The sequence below is a fragment of the Taurulus bubalis genome (assembly GCF_910589615.1).
Source record: "Taurulus bubalis genome assembly, chromosome: 4".
NCBI classification, from domain to species: domain Eukaryota; kingdom Metazoa; phylum Chordata; class Actinopteri; order Perciformes; family Cottidae; genus Taurulus; species Taurulus bubalis.
In genome coordinates this window covers 21,679,997-21,697,633 of record NC_136592.1, presented here as the reverse complement: position 1 = coordinate 21,697,633, position 17,637 = coordinate 21,679,997, and the positions used below count along the sequence as shown (strand labels likewise).

General features: G+C 42.7%; 1 protein-coding gene across 5 annotated transcripts in view; it reads left to right on the top strand.

Moving 5' to 3' along the window:
- The window catches only part of shf (Src homology 2 domain containing F), a gene marked incomplete at its 5' end in the record, with an annotated part of 87,433 nt that extends 70,556 nt beyond the window's left edge, over positions 1–16,877 (top strand). For 3 of the 5 annotated variants that reach the window (XM_079216480.1, XM_079216479.1, XM_079216478.1), the window contains 4 exons: positions 3,832–3,978; positions 10,319–10,493; positions 10,665–10,784; positions 16,590–16,877. In XM_079216480.1, coding sequence (XP_079072606.1) covers positions 3,832–3,978; positions 10,319–10,493; positions 10,665–10,784; positions 16,590–16,776 — 629 coding nt within the window. In that variant the 3' untranslated portion in view covers positions 16,777–16,877. The remainder of the gene's footprint in view (positions 1–3,831; positions 3,979–10,318; positions 10,494–10,664; positions 10,785–16,589) is intronic. The other 2 variants (XM_079216482.1, XM_079216481.1) reach the window with 1 other exon arrangement.
- Between the last annotated feature and the right edge of the window lie 760 nt (positions 16,878–17,637).

The window sequence follows — 17,637 nt, the reverse complement described above, 5'->3', positions numbered from 1 at the left end:
TCCTCCAGCAAGCTCCCGTAGAAGCTCCTGCTGGCCGGCCATCACGAACGCATCTCTTCCTGCTCTCTTCCGATAGAAGAACAGGGAAAAGGCCTTGCCGCTTTCATTTTCAAAGCCAAAGCAGATCTGCGCTTTGAAAGAGAGCTGGACCGTATAATGTGATGGATACAGTATGGGTGGAATGAGGTGGCATTTCAGTTCCCCTGGAGCATTACACAGTTGTTATCTATGATGATTTGGGTGTCGAAGGAACAAACATGTCTTCGGAACAGGCTGGTTTTGTTTCCAAGCGCTTCTGCTTATAATGTGCGGCATAAACATTGCAATCTTCCAGCTTGTTTTGAATATGCATGCAATTAGCCAACCAAATTAAGCAGAACTAAATTAAATGCCGTTGGTGGAAACAAGCATAGCTGCTGATTTATGGTGCTGCACTGTTTACAGTGATGAAGTGCTATGGGCTAATGAAAAGCCTGGGTAAACAAATACCTGGCCTTAAAGTTAGATCTGCTCCTGGGAGAACGAAGGGAAGGTAAACACGCATAAAAAGGACACTTGTCCATTGTTCAAGTATTCCCTGGTTCTTTTGATGAACTGTAGTCAACATGCAGGCTTTGAAACAATTATTCAGCCGCAGCGTTTACAGCACACAAGCTTACTGAATGCCAACCTCCAGACTGGTGCTCAACCTGGCGGTGTCCAGTCTGAGTGACATCCTGCCAACATCACACGTTTCCAAAGCAAGCAGGACATGCGACGGACACGCACGTTTTGAAATGTTCCTACTTAAAGTCTGACCATGGCCACTTTTGTGTGCTCAACTCGTATGGTCTCTGTCGATTTAGAATTGTTAATACCCTATATTCCTATGTCAACACTAGGCCTTGTGTACTAATGCAGATTATGCAGATCAGAAGTGGCATATTGATCCAAATGCAGTCAGATGAGATGACAAAGATGTCGTACTCTTTGGCTTTGTTAACATATTCCCTCAGAAATAGTCTTTATTTGTTGTGTCTTCTGTGTCTTTTCGAGAAAACTAAAACACAGACACTTCTACCAATAATTACAATAACCCTAGCCGAATTGTATTCAAAAATCGTAAATTTGGACATCGACTTTCTATGTTATGCTATAAAGTCTTTGCATGAAGTGATTTACAGTGAGCAGGCTGACCACTTTAGATTAAAGTACTTAATGAACCAATGAACCAAAAGAAAGTCACATGACTTAGACTTCATATTGTTATTTTATTTTCTACCTGATATTCACCTTCGGTCTCTAAAACACTTAGCCTGTACCATCCACTGACATGAGACAAAATCTGCATCAGCCAATACAGCTAGCTGTACACAGGTTGATGTGGTGAGCCTTGAAGATTGATGTTTGAATCGACCCTAGTGAGCTGCTGTTGCCACCTCAGTCCAGAACTTGAATTTGTCACTGAAGAATGCTACAAGGTGTAAAGATGCTTTCATCCATGCGACAATAGATGGCATCTAGAGTCTAGGATGATTCAAGGCCTTGTGGCCAGCAGTATTTTTAAATGTGTTACAAGGTGAAGGAGATTCCAGTCACCCAGAGTAAAAAAAAAAGAGAGACGAAACACTCGGCTATTGAATCAGCCTGCCTTACTTTTCACAGTGCTAAATGCTATTATTCAGCTGTGCAACCAAGCGCATCTGAGCCACACTCGCCAAAATCTTCTCACAGTGAGGCTGCAGAGTGGAGGCAGCCTTCTGCTCCCCAAACAATTACACGCTAATCTGCAATGTGAAATGAGTATTAGGCTTTTAATCTCATAGGAAGAGAGTCCCCTACTTCATCCCAAAGTAGTAGAAGTTACATTATCTCCTGGAGTTTCAGACCTTCTGTCTTCATTCCCCACCCTCCAGTCCCACTGGTCCACCACCCAGCATCCCTCCCATCAGGGTAGAAATCAAACAGCTCCTCCTTCCAGCCACCTCTCTCTCGATTAGCCCCCTATTTAATTGCTTGTCGGATTGAATGTTCTCCAGTTTCTCCCATACATCCAGCCCGCAGATATTCTTTCTCATTAGCATGTCCTGTACCACCGCCGCTGTAATTCCTTGCAGGATGGAGGACAGGCGAGTTTCTAACATTATGCTCTTCCTCCCACTGAAAACCAGCTTGTTTACCAGCCAATACAACAGAGTGCCATACTCATGGTTATATATAGAGCTGCATTATTTTCCTCTTAGATAAAGTAGCACTTAGTCAACTCCCTTTACATGAGGGGTGTTACTACGAATCTAAATGTGCATCTAACTCTGATGAAATATACTTGCTGTTATTACTACTCGGTAGTAAATACTGACTGAATAGGAATCTCTAATTAGAAGTTATTCACATGTTGTACATGTTGTAGCTGTCCAATCTTGTATGTACTTTTGTTCCTGTGAGTTTGTGTTTCTTAACAGTGTCTCTTTTTGGGCTAAACCTGCAGTGTTTCTTCTTTCTGCACCTTTGGCAAGCTGATAGGAACTTTCTCTGTTTTTAAAGCTTCTCAATTCTTGGTTAAGGGCATTGTCCGACATTAGTAGTTAATTTCTAATGATTTAATGAAATCACACACATTTTTGTCCCTTGTACTTACGTCCATCTACTGCTGTAACATCTTCTGCACGATGGACAGTGAATTTAAAATTTTGTAGATCTGTGTTTGACAATTCAATTTAAAAAAGAGTAATTGAACATCTGGAGGAACACATGGTGTTTTTCAAAAGCTACAATTGCTGGTCTATGTTTCTTTGTTAGCCTTGGTTTCTAACGCTATCTTTTTCTTGGCTGATGTAAAAACCTTATCTTCAGCTATTTGACAAGTGGCCCTTTCTCAGTGACATATGTGCTTTTGCAAGGGTGCTCCATTCAGCTTGGTGCTACCCAGGCTGGACAGAAGGAATACATTATTCAAGGGGCAAAGCCCGGGGAGCATCCACGGTCAGGATGGATGCTCTAAGATGCATTCCAGTGAAGGATATTGTCTGCAGTGTTGTTTATCTTAATATAGAGGCCTTAGTTATTTTTTCAAACTCAGCACAAAGATTAAGAGCAGAGTGTATGCTGATGCAGTGTATCAATGCCTATCTGCTGTAGCTGAACTCAAGGCAGTTTTATATATTATAGCCTTCACATTTTAGGTAAAGCGTTAAATTATTTGGGCCAGCCTCTGAGCTAAAGTATGTCATACAGCATGTTATGCATTCATTCTTGTAAAAGTCTGGATTGAGAACTTTGCCTTGTCATGTTTCTACTGTATCTCTGGTGAGGTTTAAGTTTGTCATTGTGGGTTCCAGTCTGGATTGTGAAGATTGTTGAGTGAAAGCCAATGGAGAGGGGAAGAGAGGCCAGAAAGCCCGACTTTTCATGTAGGGTTGGGGTTTAATAGCGTTTTATAGAATCTAAATCTGTCCTTCCAAATCCCTTATCGCAGCTGAGCGTTTGTAAGTAACCCTTGACTGTGGTTCTTTAGAAATCCAGGAATTTTAAATGACCTGGAACCAAATCCAATATCAGCTATCAGAACCCAACCCTATTTACTGGTAAACTAACTTCACTTCTTTTTCAGTCCTGTTGTATCCCTTTCAGCTACTGCTGATTCTTGGATCACAGTATACAATGGCTCTCGACCACAATGCTGGCATCTTCTGCCTTAATCTATTTTTCACTTACCGCTTCTTCCTTTTCTCCTTTTTCTCCCCTGTTTCCTGGCATTACTTACCTTTCCTCACTCCCTTTGTTGTTGTCCATTTATGCCTCTCTTCGCTGTCCTCTCCTTCCCTTCTCTGGTGACTTGGTCGACACTTGCAGTAGAGATTAAAGTGATCAAGGACCTACCGTGGCCCCCTCCTGTGGGGCAGCTCAACACCAGCCCTCCCCTGGTGGAGGAGCTGGAGTCTCCCTCCCAGACTGCTCAGCCCTCGCCAGGACAGACGAGCTGTGACCAGCACCACCATGGTGGGTGTTGTCCGGCGTCTCTCCCCTCAATTACCCCCCATTTCCATCCGTCAGTCCATTAATCCATCATCCACCCGTCTAACCCCTTCAATGTGGTGACGTAACTATTTGTTTATCTGATTTGTATTAAGAAACAGTTTGAGTAGTGAAGCTTGTGCATGATTTTACTAAACAAGTTGCATTAAAGTCTGCATTTGAGTGCATATCTGCACTTTTACACACCCATTTTTGTGGATGCTCTGAAATTGAAGGAGGAAATTTGAAGCACATAGATGGCTACCAAACTGTAACCTGTTCAGCACCGCCCACCGCTTCGCCTCTATTGTCCGTATGAAACATCCCAGCAGTTCAGACAGGCAGGGATTATGTGAACATGTCGGCTTCCACTTGACTGGTCAGTGATGACTTACTGACATCTTTAGATGCACTGTGTGATATGACTTTAGGTAGCAGCTCAGTAATTACTGCACTTGTCCATCTGGATTACATGTGGCAGAAAATCACTAATTCTTGTGCAGGTTTTAGGGCTGAAGGCTCATTAGTTTTAATTGTGCTAAACTGCCTTCTTGCATGCGTAATTGCCATTCGCTGTGACCCCCATTTCCTCTTGTCAACATACTCATAACCGTCCCAGATGTCCCTCTGGCCCGCTGTTCTTTACAACTCATTTGAGTCTATTTCCCTTCTTGACCAGAATCTCTTCAGCTCAGGTTTTGCCATATTTACTATCTTACCAAACACAATGGACAAGTAATCATCTATTTTCAACCGATAAAGCCCTCAGACTCACACTCTTGACTGCTGTAATTACCAGGGGAAAAGAGGGCCGTGTAGCAGAACTAATGCCAAGAACGGGATTTCCCCTGGCAAAGTGGGAAGACTTAGAGTGAGACCATGTAAGAGGACACCGCTGTGTGCTATAGGCGAGGACAGGGCAAGGAGTTGATTTATATCCATAAATCCATGGGAAAGGTTCTGGTTCCCTCTGTGATGTCAGTGGGTTTAAGATTGGCGTCCAGCTGTAAAATGATCCTCTCTCTGTCTGGGCCAGTATGGCCCCACTCTACATATTTGGGGTCAAAGGCCGCTGTGGCAGACAGAGGGGGGTAATGGCCTCTGCGACCCCTGTGAATACAGTTTCAATGCACTCTCTTGACCTCGGCATACAGGCAGACCCTCAGTCACACACCAAGACATTAGTCATCTGTTATATACAGGAATGTTTACATGCTCCCGACCAGCTCAGCCAGTGCTAAGTGCTCAGAGTCTGTATGTGTCTGTAAAGGCTATTGTGGCTTGCTCTCATATAGAGCATGAATAAACAATATCCATTACAGTTCAGGGAAATCTGACTTATCCGTCCAACCTCATTATCTAAACTTTAATGTGGCTTGACAGGACAGATATTACATCTACATATAAATGGAAGGCACTTTTCTCTGTGCATAATGAAGAAATCTTCCCTCCTTTTTTCTTTTTTTTTTATATATACATGAATTAGATATCCCACATTTTGAAGCATTTTGTATCACCTTCTCCTTCCTCAAATCTAAGAAGACTTAAAAAGAACAACAGAGTAATTAAAATATATCCAGATTTAATTTCAAGTAGTTCCACTGACACTTTGGAGCATCTTTTCTTTGTCTTGGAAAAAACTAATGAGAGTTTCATTTTTGGATTTATGTAAAAGAAGAAAGCATATTCCTAGATGGTAGAATCATTAGAGACTAAGTTCTGGATTCGGCAGCGAGCAGCTCTAAAAATATATTATTAAAAGCGTCCAACAAATCATTATTGGAGTTCCTGATGCACATAATTATTATCAACATTAAAGTAAGTGATTTTTAAAGCTGCCAATTCCTGGGGTATCAACAAGCTGAGCACTATTTTCAGTGTGCAGTGCATTCTAATGAGATTCAGACCTGGTAATCAATTCACACGTCCTGGTTGGAAAAGTACATTTTCACGTCACAATACAGCAGTCGATGGCACACTTTACCCCTCAGACTAGTCATCCTTTTTGATAAGAGTGCAATTAGTAAATGATAATGAATTATCCAGCCTGATGAGAGAGATTTGCACAAGAATGTGTGCCGAGGAAAGGTGTATTGTCGGGTCTGTTCATAAGCCTCATGTACATTATTGTAACTACGTTTTTGGTGTTTCTCTTACTTTATCTTTTGAATATTGTGGCCTTGAAAAGTGTACCATTCCATTGTATAGTGTTTCCTTATTTAAGGTGCTTTTGTGATGTTTGACTATAAATGTCTCTCCCTGTTCTTAAGGCATTATTTTGTCTTGTGCTGTGCTGAATTCCATTGCAGCGCTTCACGTTATGGATTGGTCGGAGTGTAATCACGGAAATGTCTCTTTGACCTCTGTGTTTATCTGTGTCCTCTCCCTCTTCAGCCCCTCTGTGTTTTATAGAGCCCTCTATAGGAAGCCATGTGTTTGAAGGGGGCAGGTCTTTAAGCCATCAGTCACCATCTGACTGACAGTTCAATCTGATACACAGATTCCATTTGCGGTGCCTTACAAGCAACAATACTGATTACACACACATTTGCCCCTGCACATTTACGTGCGTGCCTTTTTGCGTGCATGTGAATGTGTGTGCACGCGCGTGTGTTCACCTTCTTGTCGGGTTTTGTTTTCCTCCGGGCCAATCCTCTCGTCAATCTCCTATCCGCCATGTCTCAGACTCTGTGCTCCGGAGAATGAACGGGGAATGAGTTTTGCTAACTCGCATTGATATTCAGCCTTAAAACTGAATTCTACAACAACTAGAAGCTGTTGTGTTTGTGAGATGGCTGGCAATCAAAGAAGACATGGATTCATTCACTGTTGAGCAAATAAAATGAAAGCTTTGTTTAGTTTGGAGGCTCCCCCTTCAGGGTAATACTCTTCTTGTAACGCTGCACTCTGCCTGTGGAAAAAACTCTGCTCTGACAGGGAAGGTTGATGGGGTGAGCTCCTCTGACAATAGCCACTCAGCTCTCTATAGGGGATGGAGGAAAACATGTTTAATCAAGGTCATATAAGGCACTGATTGTGTTGAATCTGGGAAGGAGTAGGAATTAGTGGGGCTGCAGGGAGGATTTAAAATGGGAAGCGCTGAGGTCAAGCGGATGGCTGAGTGGGCTGTAGATACACTGAAAGATGGACTGTGTAGGAAAACTAAGATGGCAACATTCATCATTATTTCACCACCTTTTCCTGCTTCAAATGATAAGATTCCTGAACATAACCTATCCAAGTGCATATGGAGGTCTCAGCCACATCTGTCTTTATCAATAATGCAATACACATTACTCATGGCCTTTTTTTTTTTTTACAATTTTGTTGCAGGATCAGACATATCTAGAGACTGATAGTGCTGCATTAGGGTCATCAGAAACAGCAGAGATAACAGATCAAAGCTGTGACTGCTTTTTCTCTATGAGACGGGCAGACATTCCTCCACAGCCAATTTCCCATTATCTTTTTCTCTCCATGACAAACAAAAACACAGAGACCAAGAGAGACAGGACTGGAGTGTGTGAGATGGAAAGATCAAAAGAAAAGGTGAGGGACGGAGAAAAAGAGGACGGGCCGGACATTTGCACAGGAAGAGAGAAATTGAAAGTGAAAGAGGGAGTGAGAGCGCAATTGGCTGCGTCTTCATGTTGTGATCTGTCAGCGTTGACGGGGGATGAGTGGAGCAAACATGCATCTCCCTTGTCCCCTCGGTCAGTTTCCATGGAAACGCTATTTCTCACCCTTACACGTATACTGTATGTTCATCCTACCTGCACTGTATTCCCAGTAGTCGGCATGTGGTTCAAATGGACTGTGTGGAAAAAGTAGAGAACTAATGATGTCTTCCATGTTGACTTGTGAGCAACACAGAAACATCATTTGACTGCCTGTAGTCTGACCGTCCGGCCCCGAGGAAGAGAAGCTACAGCTCAGTCTTCCACGGGTCTGAGGTTAGAGCCACAGTTTACCCAGCCGTCAACAGTACAATTTGGCTGTCATTAAGACTCGGCCATAGCCCCATAATGAACAGAAGTGCAGAGGCCAAGATAGCAACGGTAGGCGGAGTCATTTGCAATAATCATTTCCATGAGTTTATGTAAAGGGAAATGCATCAGTGAGTTGAAGGCCAGCGAGTTTAACCTGAAGTTGAGCAGGAGATGAAGGGGAGCACCTGGTGGTCAGAGCTGAGACTGCAGCACTCTCTCAATTCTTACCTGCTGTTGGCTCATATTCCGTCACAGGCATTGGTGGAAGAAATACTACTACAGCAACAAGTTGAAGGTGCTCAATTTATTGCATCTCTTCTTGAATCAACAAATTAAGTAAAAGGACAATAGTATCAGGAAAATATACTTAAAGTCTCAAAAGTAAAAGTATTTGTGTCATAAGATAAATCTGAGGGGTAGTGAGAGGACTAATGGAGTAGGAACGTTCAACAAGGGCCCCCAACCAGGACATCTAATCTACATAAACTCACAAGCTAAGTTGGTAACTGCTGGTTTCATCTATAACAATTTATTGCATTTTGGAAACTGCTCATATGTTTTCATGTGAAATCTGAATCTGAAAGGTAACTGGTAACCATAGCTGTTACGTTTTGTGGAATAAAAAGTACAATATTTCTGTCATGCAGTTCAGGTGTGAAGTAGTTAAAGACTTGAGTAACACCAATATTAGCAAAACCTATGGATGCAGCATGAGTACAGGTTTACTGTCTCAATAGAAAGTTGGTGATTGTATTGATCCAGTCAAAAACACCACGTAACTCTCTTTTAATTATATTCATCTCTCTCAATGAATGGTGCTACTCGAGAGTTATTGTTACTCCAACACACTGTGAATGATAAAGAAAAACATTACAGTGTGTTGGCTCTGGAGACGGCAAGTCAACAACAATAAAATAAAGAATATATTATTACATTTACAGTACCTACATACGGTGCTCGGTTTTCCTGTTCAGCCTTACTTAGGGGTGCCCATGAGCTCAATCAAATTTGTTGACATGTTGTTTCATGTTGTACTGTCAGCCCTCCCGCTCAGTCTGGTTCAGGAACACTTGGCAAACTCATGAACTGTTAAGTGTAATGGAATCCTCTGACAGGAATACAGAGTCTAGACGGACCCATCTCCATCGACATGTTGTGGAGATCACAGTGCCCGGCTGTCTGTACAGTACCTGCCGTGTTCAGTCCAGGTAATTAAACTCTAGACTAGACGCAGGACGGAGGCAATGGCTGGGAGTTTCATACTACATTAACTCCTTCCATCAAACGCCCAGCTATGTGTTGATCTTAAACATTTCAGCCGCCAACAATCTCCAGCTGAAGCTCGTCATATAGTTGCCGCTGTCATTGCTTGAGAAGCGTGTCAGTGGCTCTAAAAGCCATGGGCCTATGACATCAATCATAGTGATGGATGACAGAGGGAAAATGGCGAAAACACACATGTAGATACACACAGATGACCACACTGTGACTCCAACCTCCGTAACCCGCCTAACAGAAGGGAGAACTCACTTTCATTCGGCCTTGTGGACATTATCGTCTTTTTTCTTCTCATGTTAGCTTTTGTAAATAACGGTAAAGGTTTTTCCGCGTCCTGATTGGCTGTGAAGTTGCTCAGTGACCTTCAGCAGTCACGTCATGAGTACGGTTCACCTCCAGCCCCCACATGCCATCAAACACTTCCCTGAGAAGTTGCCACGGCAGCTTATCGTGCCAGTTGACAGTTGACCGTGAGAGTTTTGAGAAGCCAGTTTAATGTTTAACCTGCAGTACCTGTGCGTGGGACTTTTGCATGACTTTTCCAGGTGGGCTTGTTTGCATGGCTGTGCACATTTGTTTGTGTGTAGTTCAAGAGTGTACGCGTACACACATACTGTAATATATGCGAGTGTATTTACAGATGTGCGTGGCTGTTTGATTGGTTTGGGGGAAGTTTGCCTCTGTGTGTATTTTGTGGGATGTGTGCACAGGATGGCAGGATTGATTTATGCCTCCACCCCCATGTGTACACGTCCTTCAGTTGGAGGAGTGACACAAAGTGTGTGTGTGTGTGTGTGTGTGTGTGTGTGTATGTGTGTGTGTTTGTGTGTAAAAGCACAACCTGGATTCCTGTTCACACACACCCCCATTGCTATGTTCTAGTTTAGTAGATATATTTAACAGCAATTTACATCATAACTATTCTCAACTTTCTACTCCCTGTTTTTAAGCACACCAAGTGACCTTAACCTGAAAGCTAAGCTGAGGTATACATATACTGTACATGTATATTCTTCCAGAATAAAATGCTTCAGCTGTTGCATTTTTCTTTATTACAGTCCAGTTTGACGCTGTGGAGAAGTCTCGAATGTCGCCGACCAAGGAGGGGAAAACACGCCCGCTGCAGCGACACTCCAGCAGCTGTCTGGTCAACACCAAAATGTCTTCACTGGACCACTGCGGCTCCTCTCTCGGGGAGCGTATTGACCCCACCGTGCCCCTGGAGAGCCAGTTGTGAGTCAGATCACGGTGTCGCTTTGTTATGACTGCATTTTGTTTCAAATACACCCCTTTGGCCGTTCCTGAGCAGATTTGACCCTTGTTGTTTCATTTAATTTGTCCCATTTTCTGCCATCGCTTTGTTCCTCTTCTCCATCATCCCTATTTCCTTTCTGTTCACTGTAGCTGGTACCACGGAGCGATCAGCCGAACAGATGCAGAGTCTCTGCTCAGGCTGTGTAAGGAGGCCAGCTACCTGGTGAGAAACAGCGAGACCAGCAAGAACGACTACTCCCTCTCCCTTAAGTAAGGACAACATTTTGCTTTCCTTTTTTTTAACACTTCCCAAACCGTACTGAGATAAGATTAGATTGTAATAAAGGTGAAGTTTCTATCAGACATATCTACCCATACTTACTGGTGCCCATTGTGGATGAATCCAATGTCTGTCACAAAGGTCCTTGTATACCTGTGCTCAAATAGTCCGCTGATTCGGCCTTTTCAATATGGTAATTATTTTCACCTTTCAGACCTCTATCTCCCACCTACATCCTCCCCATCCTTTGTCCTCCACCTCCCCCCGGGAACCCCTCTGACCTCTCCCTGTCGGCACCTTGATTTGCTGATGTCATGCCCACAACACAGTTAATGTTGCCCTTCATCAGCGACCCCTGATCCCTGCCACATCCAGCAGAGGGTTTGAAGGAGCCGCTATGATTGGTTCAGTCAAGTCTGACATTTGGGCGAGGTTGCTATGGTTTGAAAGCCCACGTCGGAGCCACATCTCATTCTTTTCACATGAATGTGTGCCTTTAGCGGGTTGAATAACTTTCATCGCATGATACAAGTAGGAGGTGTCAGAATCATAACCACTAATTTGTAGACATATGAAAATTTGCCTAAGTCAACTTTGGTACATTTGCTTCAGTCATCCGCTTTAAAATCTTAGTATCTGACAGATAGTTTTTTCACTTTATTTTACTTTGTATAAAGTCCGTCTCACATTTCCAGGCAGGCTCAACTGTCTGACATTTAGAGGAATCTCCATAGCTCTATGACGACCTTCAGATGAGATAAAACTATAATATGCTCAGAGACGTTGATTAGCCTTCGTTATTACGGCACGACTCATCTCGCTGGAGCCTTATATTTCTTGGCAGGGAAACGTAATGCTTTCAATGTTTTTCTCCATTCTCTTCATGCTACTGTAGCTGAATGTCTAGCTTCCTGTCTCAGAGACCGATCATCTGTTTATGCTTGTTTGTTTTTCTGCCTTACTCGTTTAAAATAAAAAGCAAAACTTAATACATGCTGACCTACCGACTTGCAACAATGCAGTGTTTCAGACAAGATACATGCAAACATTTAAAAGACATTAAACAAGCGTACAGTGCAGTATTTCAAACAACATACAAGCAGATGTTAAAACACAGTGTCCAGTTTCCTACGCCGAGGAAGACAGACAGGAGTAAACGGACCTCGTTAAGAAAGCAATTACAATCTCCAATTGAATTAGCCTCCAAACCCTCCACTAAATGTTTGAATATTCTAATTGGGATCTGCCTATCTAGTTGCAAATCTGTCTGCATGCGGTTTCAGGCCACGGGCAGAGAAAGTAGAACCCTGTTTCAGTGCGACCCTTCGGGCCAGACAGCAAGAGGGTATCATTTGAGCACAAACAATTCTTACTAGTTGTAGATTACTAGATATACCCACAAAGCTAAGAGGGGAGCAGACCAAGGATGAACAGACATATAAGTGGACTCGACCTAAACCTACCATGTACTGTAGATAGAACAAAACGTTTTTGATAGGAGGGCATTGACATAGAGAGTGATAATGCAGGGAGGGAATTTGCTAATGCACTTCTCATTGCACCAGTTCACTTTTGGAGCATAAACCGAGAGTGATATATTTTTTTTGATAAACTAGAGAGAATGAATCCCCCCCCCCCCCCCCCATCGCTCTAATATGGTGCACAAGATTACCTAATGCTGGAGGCTTCATATCACCAAATTATATGTCTGATTGGTAGAGTCCTCGAAAGTATTGAGTGTAAGTTTTGAGGGAGGAAGAAAGCATTGGGAAAGTGCTGAAACCTATACGGCTGAATATTTTGTTCCCATATTAAAGTCAACCGGGCAATAATAAGAGCAAGTATTTTAGCTTTAACAAGAAGGCCACTCACAGGCTATTTCCAGCAGTGAAAAATAATGTGTGTATCTGCCTTGTGATGCGGATCTGCTCCAAGAGCTTTTGGGTGTTTCCTCGGCCCATTCTTCCTCCGAGTTTCATGAAAACCAGGCCATTATTTCTTCTGCCAAACAGACTGAACCGAAAACCTTCGACTGAAACAAGTTTCATTCAATTCAGCTATGTGCTGAAATTTGTAGGAGAAAGTTGTCAAAAACATTAATATAGAATGTTTCTTGACGCTTTGCGCTTCTGTGTGTGGAGACTTTCATGTGTATATTTGTGTAAGTCAGCTTCAGGCTGTCACCCAATGTCATATTGTCTGCCTTTGGCATCAATTGGATCAAGCTTAGAAAACAGCAGGCTGATTGGTAGGAATGACAGGTGCACCCATACTGCAGGCAGAGGTGACTCTGAGTTCAGCCTGCTCACACAAGCCCGTCTCCCCCGCTGCCACAGAAAATGAGTCAAACCCCAAGGTGAGGATCCTCCATGTCTGAGGTTGCTGAAAAATGTATAAGGCCATGAGGTGGCACATATGTGTATTGCATTATTGATAAAGACAGACGTGGCTGAGACCTCCAGCCTCAAGAGTCCCCTGGCCTGACGGAAAGCATCTTTCTGGCCCCTTTTTTCTGTTCACCTGCCCCTCTCCCCTTACCGCTGCTTTTCTTTGCTTTTTTTTCCCTCTCTCTCTCTCTCTCTCTCTCTCTCTCACTCTCTCTGTGGAGAGAAACCATTTTAGGTGTTTGAAACACATTAAACCCTTCACAAGTCTGTCAGAGCACAGTGTCATTCTGTTTCTCACCTCGCGAGAGAGCTCTGCACAGCATGTTTCTACTGGCTGAGAATACAAAGATAGTGAAAGAAGAAAATCCAGCTGAATCAGTTTGGTGCCACAGCACAAACAGAGGGGAACTAAATTGTCAATTGAAAAAACAACCAAGAGGTCTTTGCATCTTGTTTTCACAGAAAATATGAAATTTCCTCTGTGTGCACAGACAAGACAAATTACTAGAGGACAAAATAAATGTTGAATCAGACTTTTTACAGTTTATATAACTAATTGAAGCTTTTCATCAACCGGATTGTGATTTAGTTTCTTAAACTCATTCGCCTGCTATACACCACTAACCTTTTCCTTTTTCATCAATTGTGTATTACAGAATGGTTAGGCTCCTCCCAGATAGACTCATTCAATTTGGGCTCATATGAAATAATAGGCGGACAGGAAATCTAATGCCCAGTAATGCTTAAAAAGGTCATTGCGTCTGCCAATGAACATTATCTTTTGGCAGATGACTTTGCCTTTTCTGTTGCCACAGATTCATAACACTGAGAGCATCCTCCATGGAGCAATCCAATATGTTGAAGGTGGAGATAAGCTGTGATTCCTGCCAGGCTGTTCCTGTTCTGAAGACTACAGGGTTCAAATCAAAGTCATAAACCTCAAAAAATATAGACGGCAGACCTCCCCACTGAGATTAATCCTGATTACACAACAAAAGCCCGCAAACACAGGGATATGATAACACCACAAAGAATAGCCCCGCCATATTGCACTGTTGTCCTCTTTAGGACTGTAATGTGATGAGCAGCCCTGAGCACTGACTGTAGAATCAGTTGGGAATCTAAAAATGATGCTATTGATGTGTTTTCCCTTTTAAGTGTGGCTCTATGTAACCTAACGCCGGTCTCCCAGCGCTCCACATGAACAGTCATCTGAACTGTAGAGACCTGTGGCGGCTCTCCTCAAATCATGATGAACTTGTTAATGACATGAATAAATATTGAGGCCGGAAGCAACGGAGGTTTACGGAGACATCTGATAGTTGTGTTTACTTCAGTTTTATAGCCCAGCAAGCCTGCAGCGTTCTACCTCAGCTCACCGATAAAGAATTGATATGAGCCATTCTGTGAAATATTCTCCATCATCTGCCATATATGTAGGATTCCAAAACCTCCGAGATCTTTATTTTAATAATAATAATCGTAATCACATTAATGCTAGAAAAAGGATTGGTCTCATCTGTTGACATAAAGCATAACCTCACAGGACGAAATCTCCATTTATTGGTTTACATGTATTCTTCTTCTTGATGGATGTCCCTGTATTGAACCCTGCACACTCTTAGCTGTTTTCCACTTCAGTGTTATCTCTTTCTCTCTCTGCATCCGCAGGCTTTACACATGCAATTACGAGATAAGTAGAGAATAGACTCGCCCTACGTAGAAGGTGCCGAAAGCCTAATTCTTGCTCCTGTTTATCACAGATAATGGGTATATTTACAGTGTTCAATGACCTCAAGAATTACATCAGTTGCATTGTTTGTCTGCCTGACTATCCATGAACAATAATCAGAGTAATCAGAGTAATCAGAACAGAAGAACATATATATATATATATATATATATATATATATATATATATATATATATATATATATATATGTGTGTGTGTGTGTGTGTGTGTGTGGAAAGGAGAAGCATGGCATTTGATAAAGGTTGTAAACTTGACTACTCTTGACCACCCTGTTTTCACTGTGTCTTATCAAAACAGAGGTGCGTGCTTATGCCTGTTTTTCAGAAGTTCCTTGTTGTGTTGATAGAATAAATACTATCTTGACTTAACACCTTGGACACACTTATCCTGTGTGTGCACGGTCCTCACAAGAGTCTGTTATTATCCTCCTACTTTTCATTGTTTTGCATTTCAGCAACAGGGGTTCCATTTCAGATTAGGGAAGGAACAGATATGAAGTAGAATAGGTGGGAGTTTAGTGAGCTGGAAAGAACTGGTGCACATTATGTTGATAATGGGCCATAATGCCCACTTGCAAGTGAGTGCATAGTATTTGAGCCTAAAGCAATCATAACTTGCTGGAAGCATGAGCTGCTGATTGAAAAAGCTATTATGCTAATGTATTGTTTAAAGACAGATGATCAAAATGCTATATTTACAGCAGGATGTAGGCACCATTAGTTTTGTATCAGTTCCTTGCTAAAGCTTACTGTTGCATAGCTTAACTTGGAAAAAGTAATTTTCTATTTTAAAGCAGAAGATTACTGGTAAACCGTAAAATGTATTGATCGAAGGCCCCTAGAAACGCACAGGGAGCTTTTAATTTGCTGTGTATTTATTGCTGAAGCTTGAGTGATCTATCCTGGGGGTTCATTGGCCTCATCCTTATGCTCTGCATGGGAAACTCAGCACCTCAAGTAACCTGCCTTTTAGTTTCCTCCCCAGACAGCTCCAAAGTTATCAGAGGTAATCCAGCTTTCAGAACATCGTCACGTACTGTAGGGAGCAACTACTGTGGGAGTAAATGAGAAAGTAGCTGCCAAGGAGGGGCGATCTGTCGAGTTCCCCACATAGCAGGCTCCTGACATACTTTTCTCTTTAAATAGTTTTTTAGCCTTGCTTTTAGTCGTCATGGCTCTAGGCGCGACAGTGAGGGTGGGTTGGTCCACTACTTTGGTCTAATCTGGTACAGATATTCATGGTTCCTGCAGGATGAATCCTCATGACTTTATTGATGCCTTCACCTGTCATGTTGTGCATCAGCAGCTCATAGTTGTACCTTTGCTACAAATATAAAGAGAAATAATTGATCCTCTTTGCTGTTAAATATGTCTTAGTTTTAAGTTTTAAAGAAGTCCCTTTTGATATGATTTATGGGGGAAATACTTTTTGGTTATAGTACCACGAGTACAACATACATCCATGATGCTGACATCAGCATTTAGCTCAGACCTGTTAGTGTTGCCATAGTCTCTTAGCCTTGTACACAAATGACTTATTTCAGTGGAAACTGCCACTTCAGAAAACATAATGTACAATGCAGACTCTTGGTCTTGTTTTTATCAAACTATTAACGTATTTTCTCTCCCTCTCTTTTGTGTTCTTCTGTCTCCCAGGAGCAGCCAGGGCTTCATGCACATGAAGCTGTCGCGGACAAAAGAGAACAAGTACATCCTGGGCCAGAACGGCTGCCCTTTTGACAGCGTGCCCGAGATCATCCATTTCTACTCCAGCCGGAAATTGCCCATCAAGGGTGCCGAACACATGTCCCTGCTCTACCCCGTGGCCATCAGGACACTATAGTGCTCTGGGTCACCTGCAGGCGTCGTTCCCTGCGGTACCTGCTGGGCCACCCTGTGGCTCCACGCTTCCGGTCCCTCTGGACAGAACCCAGGAGGCTCATGGGAAAGATAAACAGTGGCATCCCAAAACTGCTGATCCTGACTCACCTCACAGGCTGACGGATTCCCAACCTTTTTTGACGGCCTACTGCGTACTATCTTTCACATACAGACTCAAAGTAGCAGAAGTCTTTATTATTTTAATCTATTTTATTTATGACAGACACCCACACCATGGCATCACAGACTGATTATCTGATAAACATCATTTCATTGATTCTTGAGCTGATTTCCCTTAGCACTTAACACTCAAATAAATAGAAAGGTACAACATTGTAACATTTGTCACTGGCGTGTACCTTTTATCAAGAAAATTACCTTTTTCTTAAGAATACACATCATGAGAATTGTATGAACAAGTTTGTTTGACTTTGCCCATTTGGTGAGGCTCTGTGGATACTGTAATTGTTTGTAAGGGGACTTGAAGATTGTAAGCGGCGTGTAAGGGAAGCCACATTTATGAGGCATGTTGAGGGATATTGTCCACATGGGCCCCATACAGTGGTCCGGATATTGAATAAACTGGCCTTCTGTGAATGGTGAGTCCCCAGCTGCGTGGAAATAGCAGGTATGTGAGCACTGCAGACTGATCTCTCTATCTTGTCATAGTGCATGCTGTCTGCTATCCATCACTGAGTGGGTGTATCACACCAATGACAGTGTAAGTACCATAGTGGTGAGACAGGCAGGAGATCATGATGGATGGGTCAACCCATCTGACATGGTACAATTGGCTGAGGCTGGAGACCAGAGCCTGTCCAAA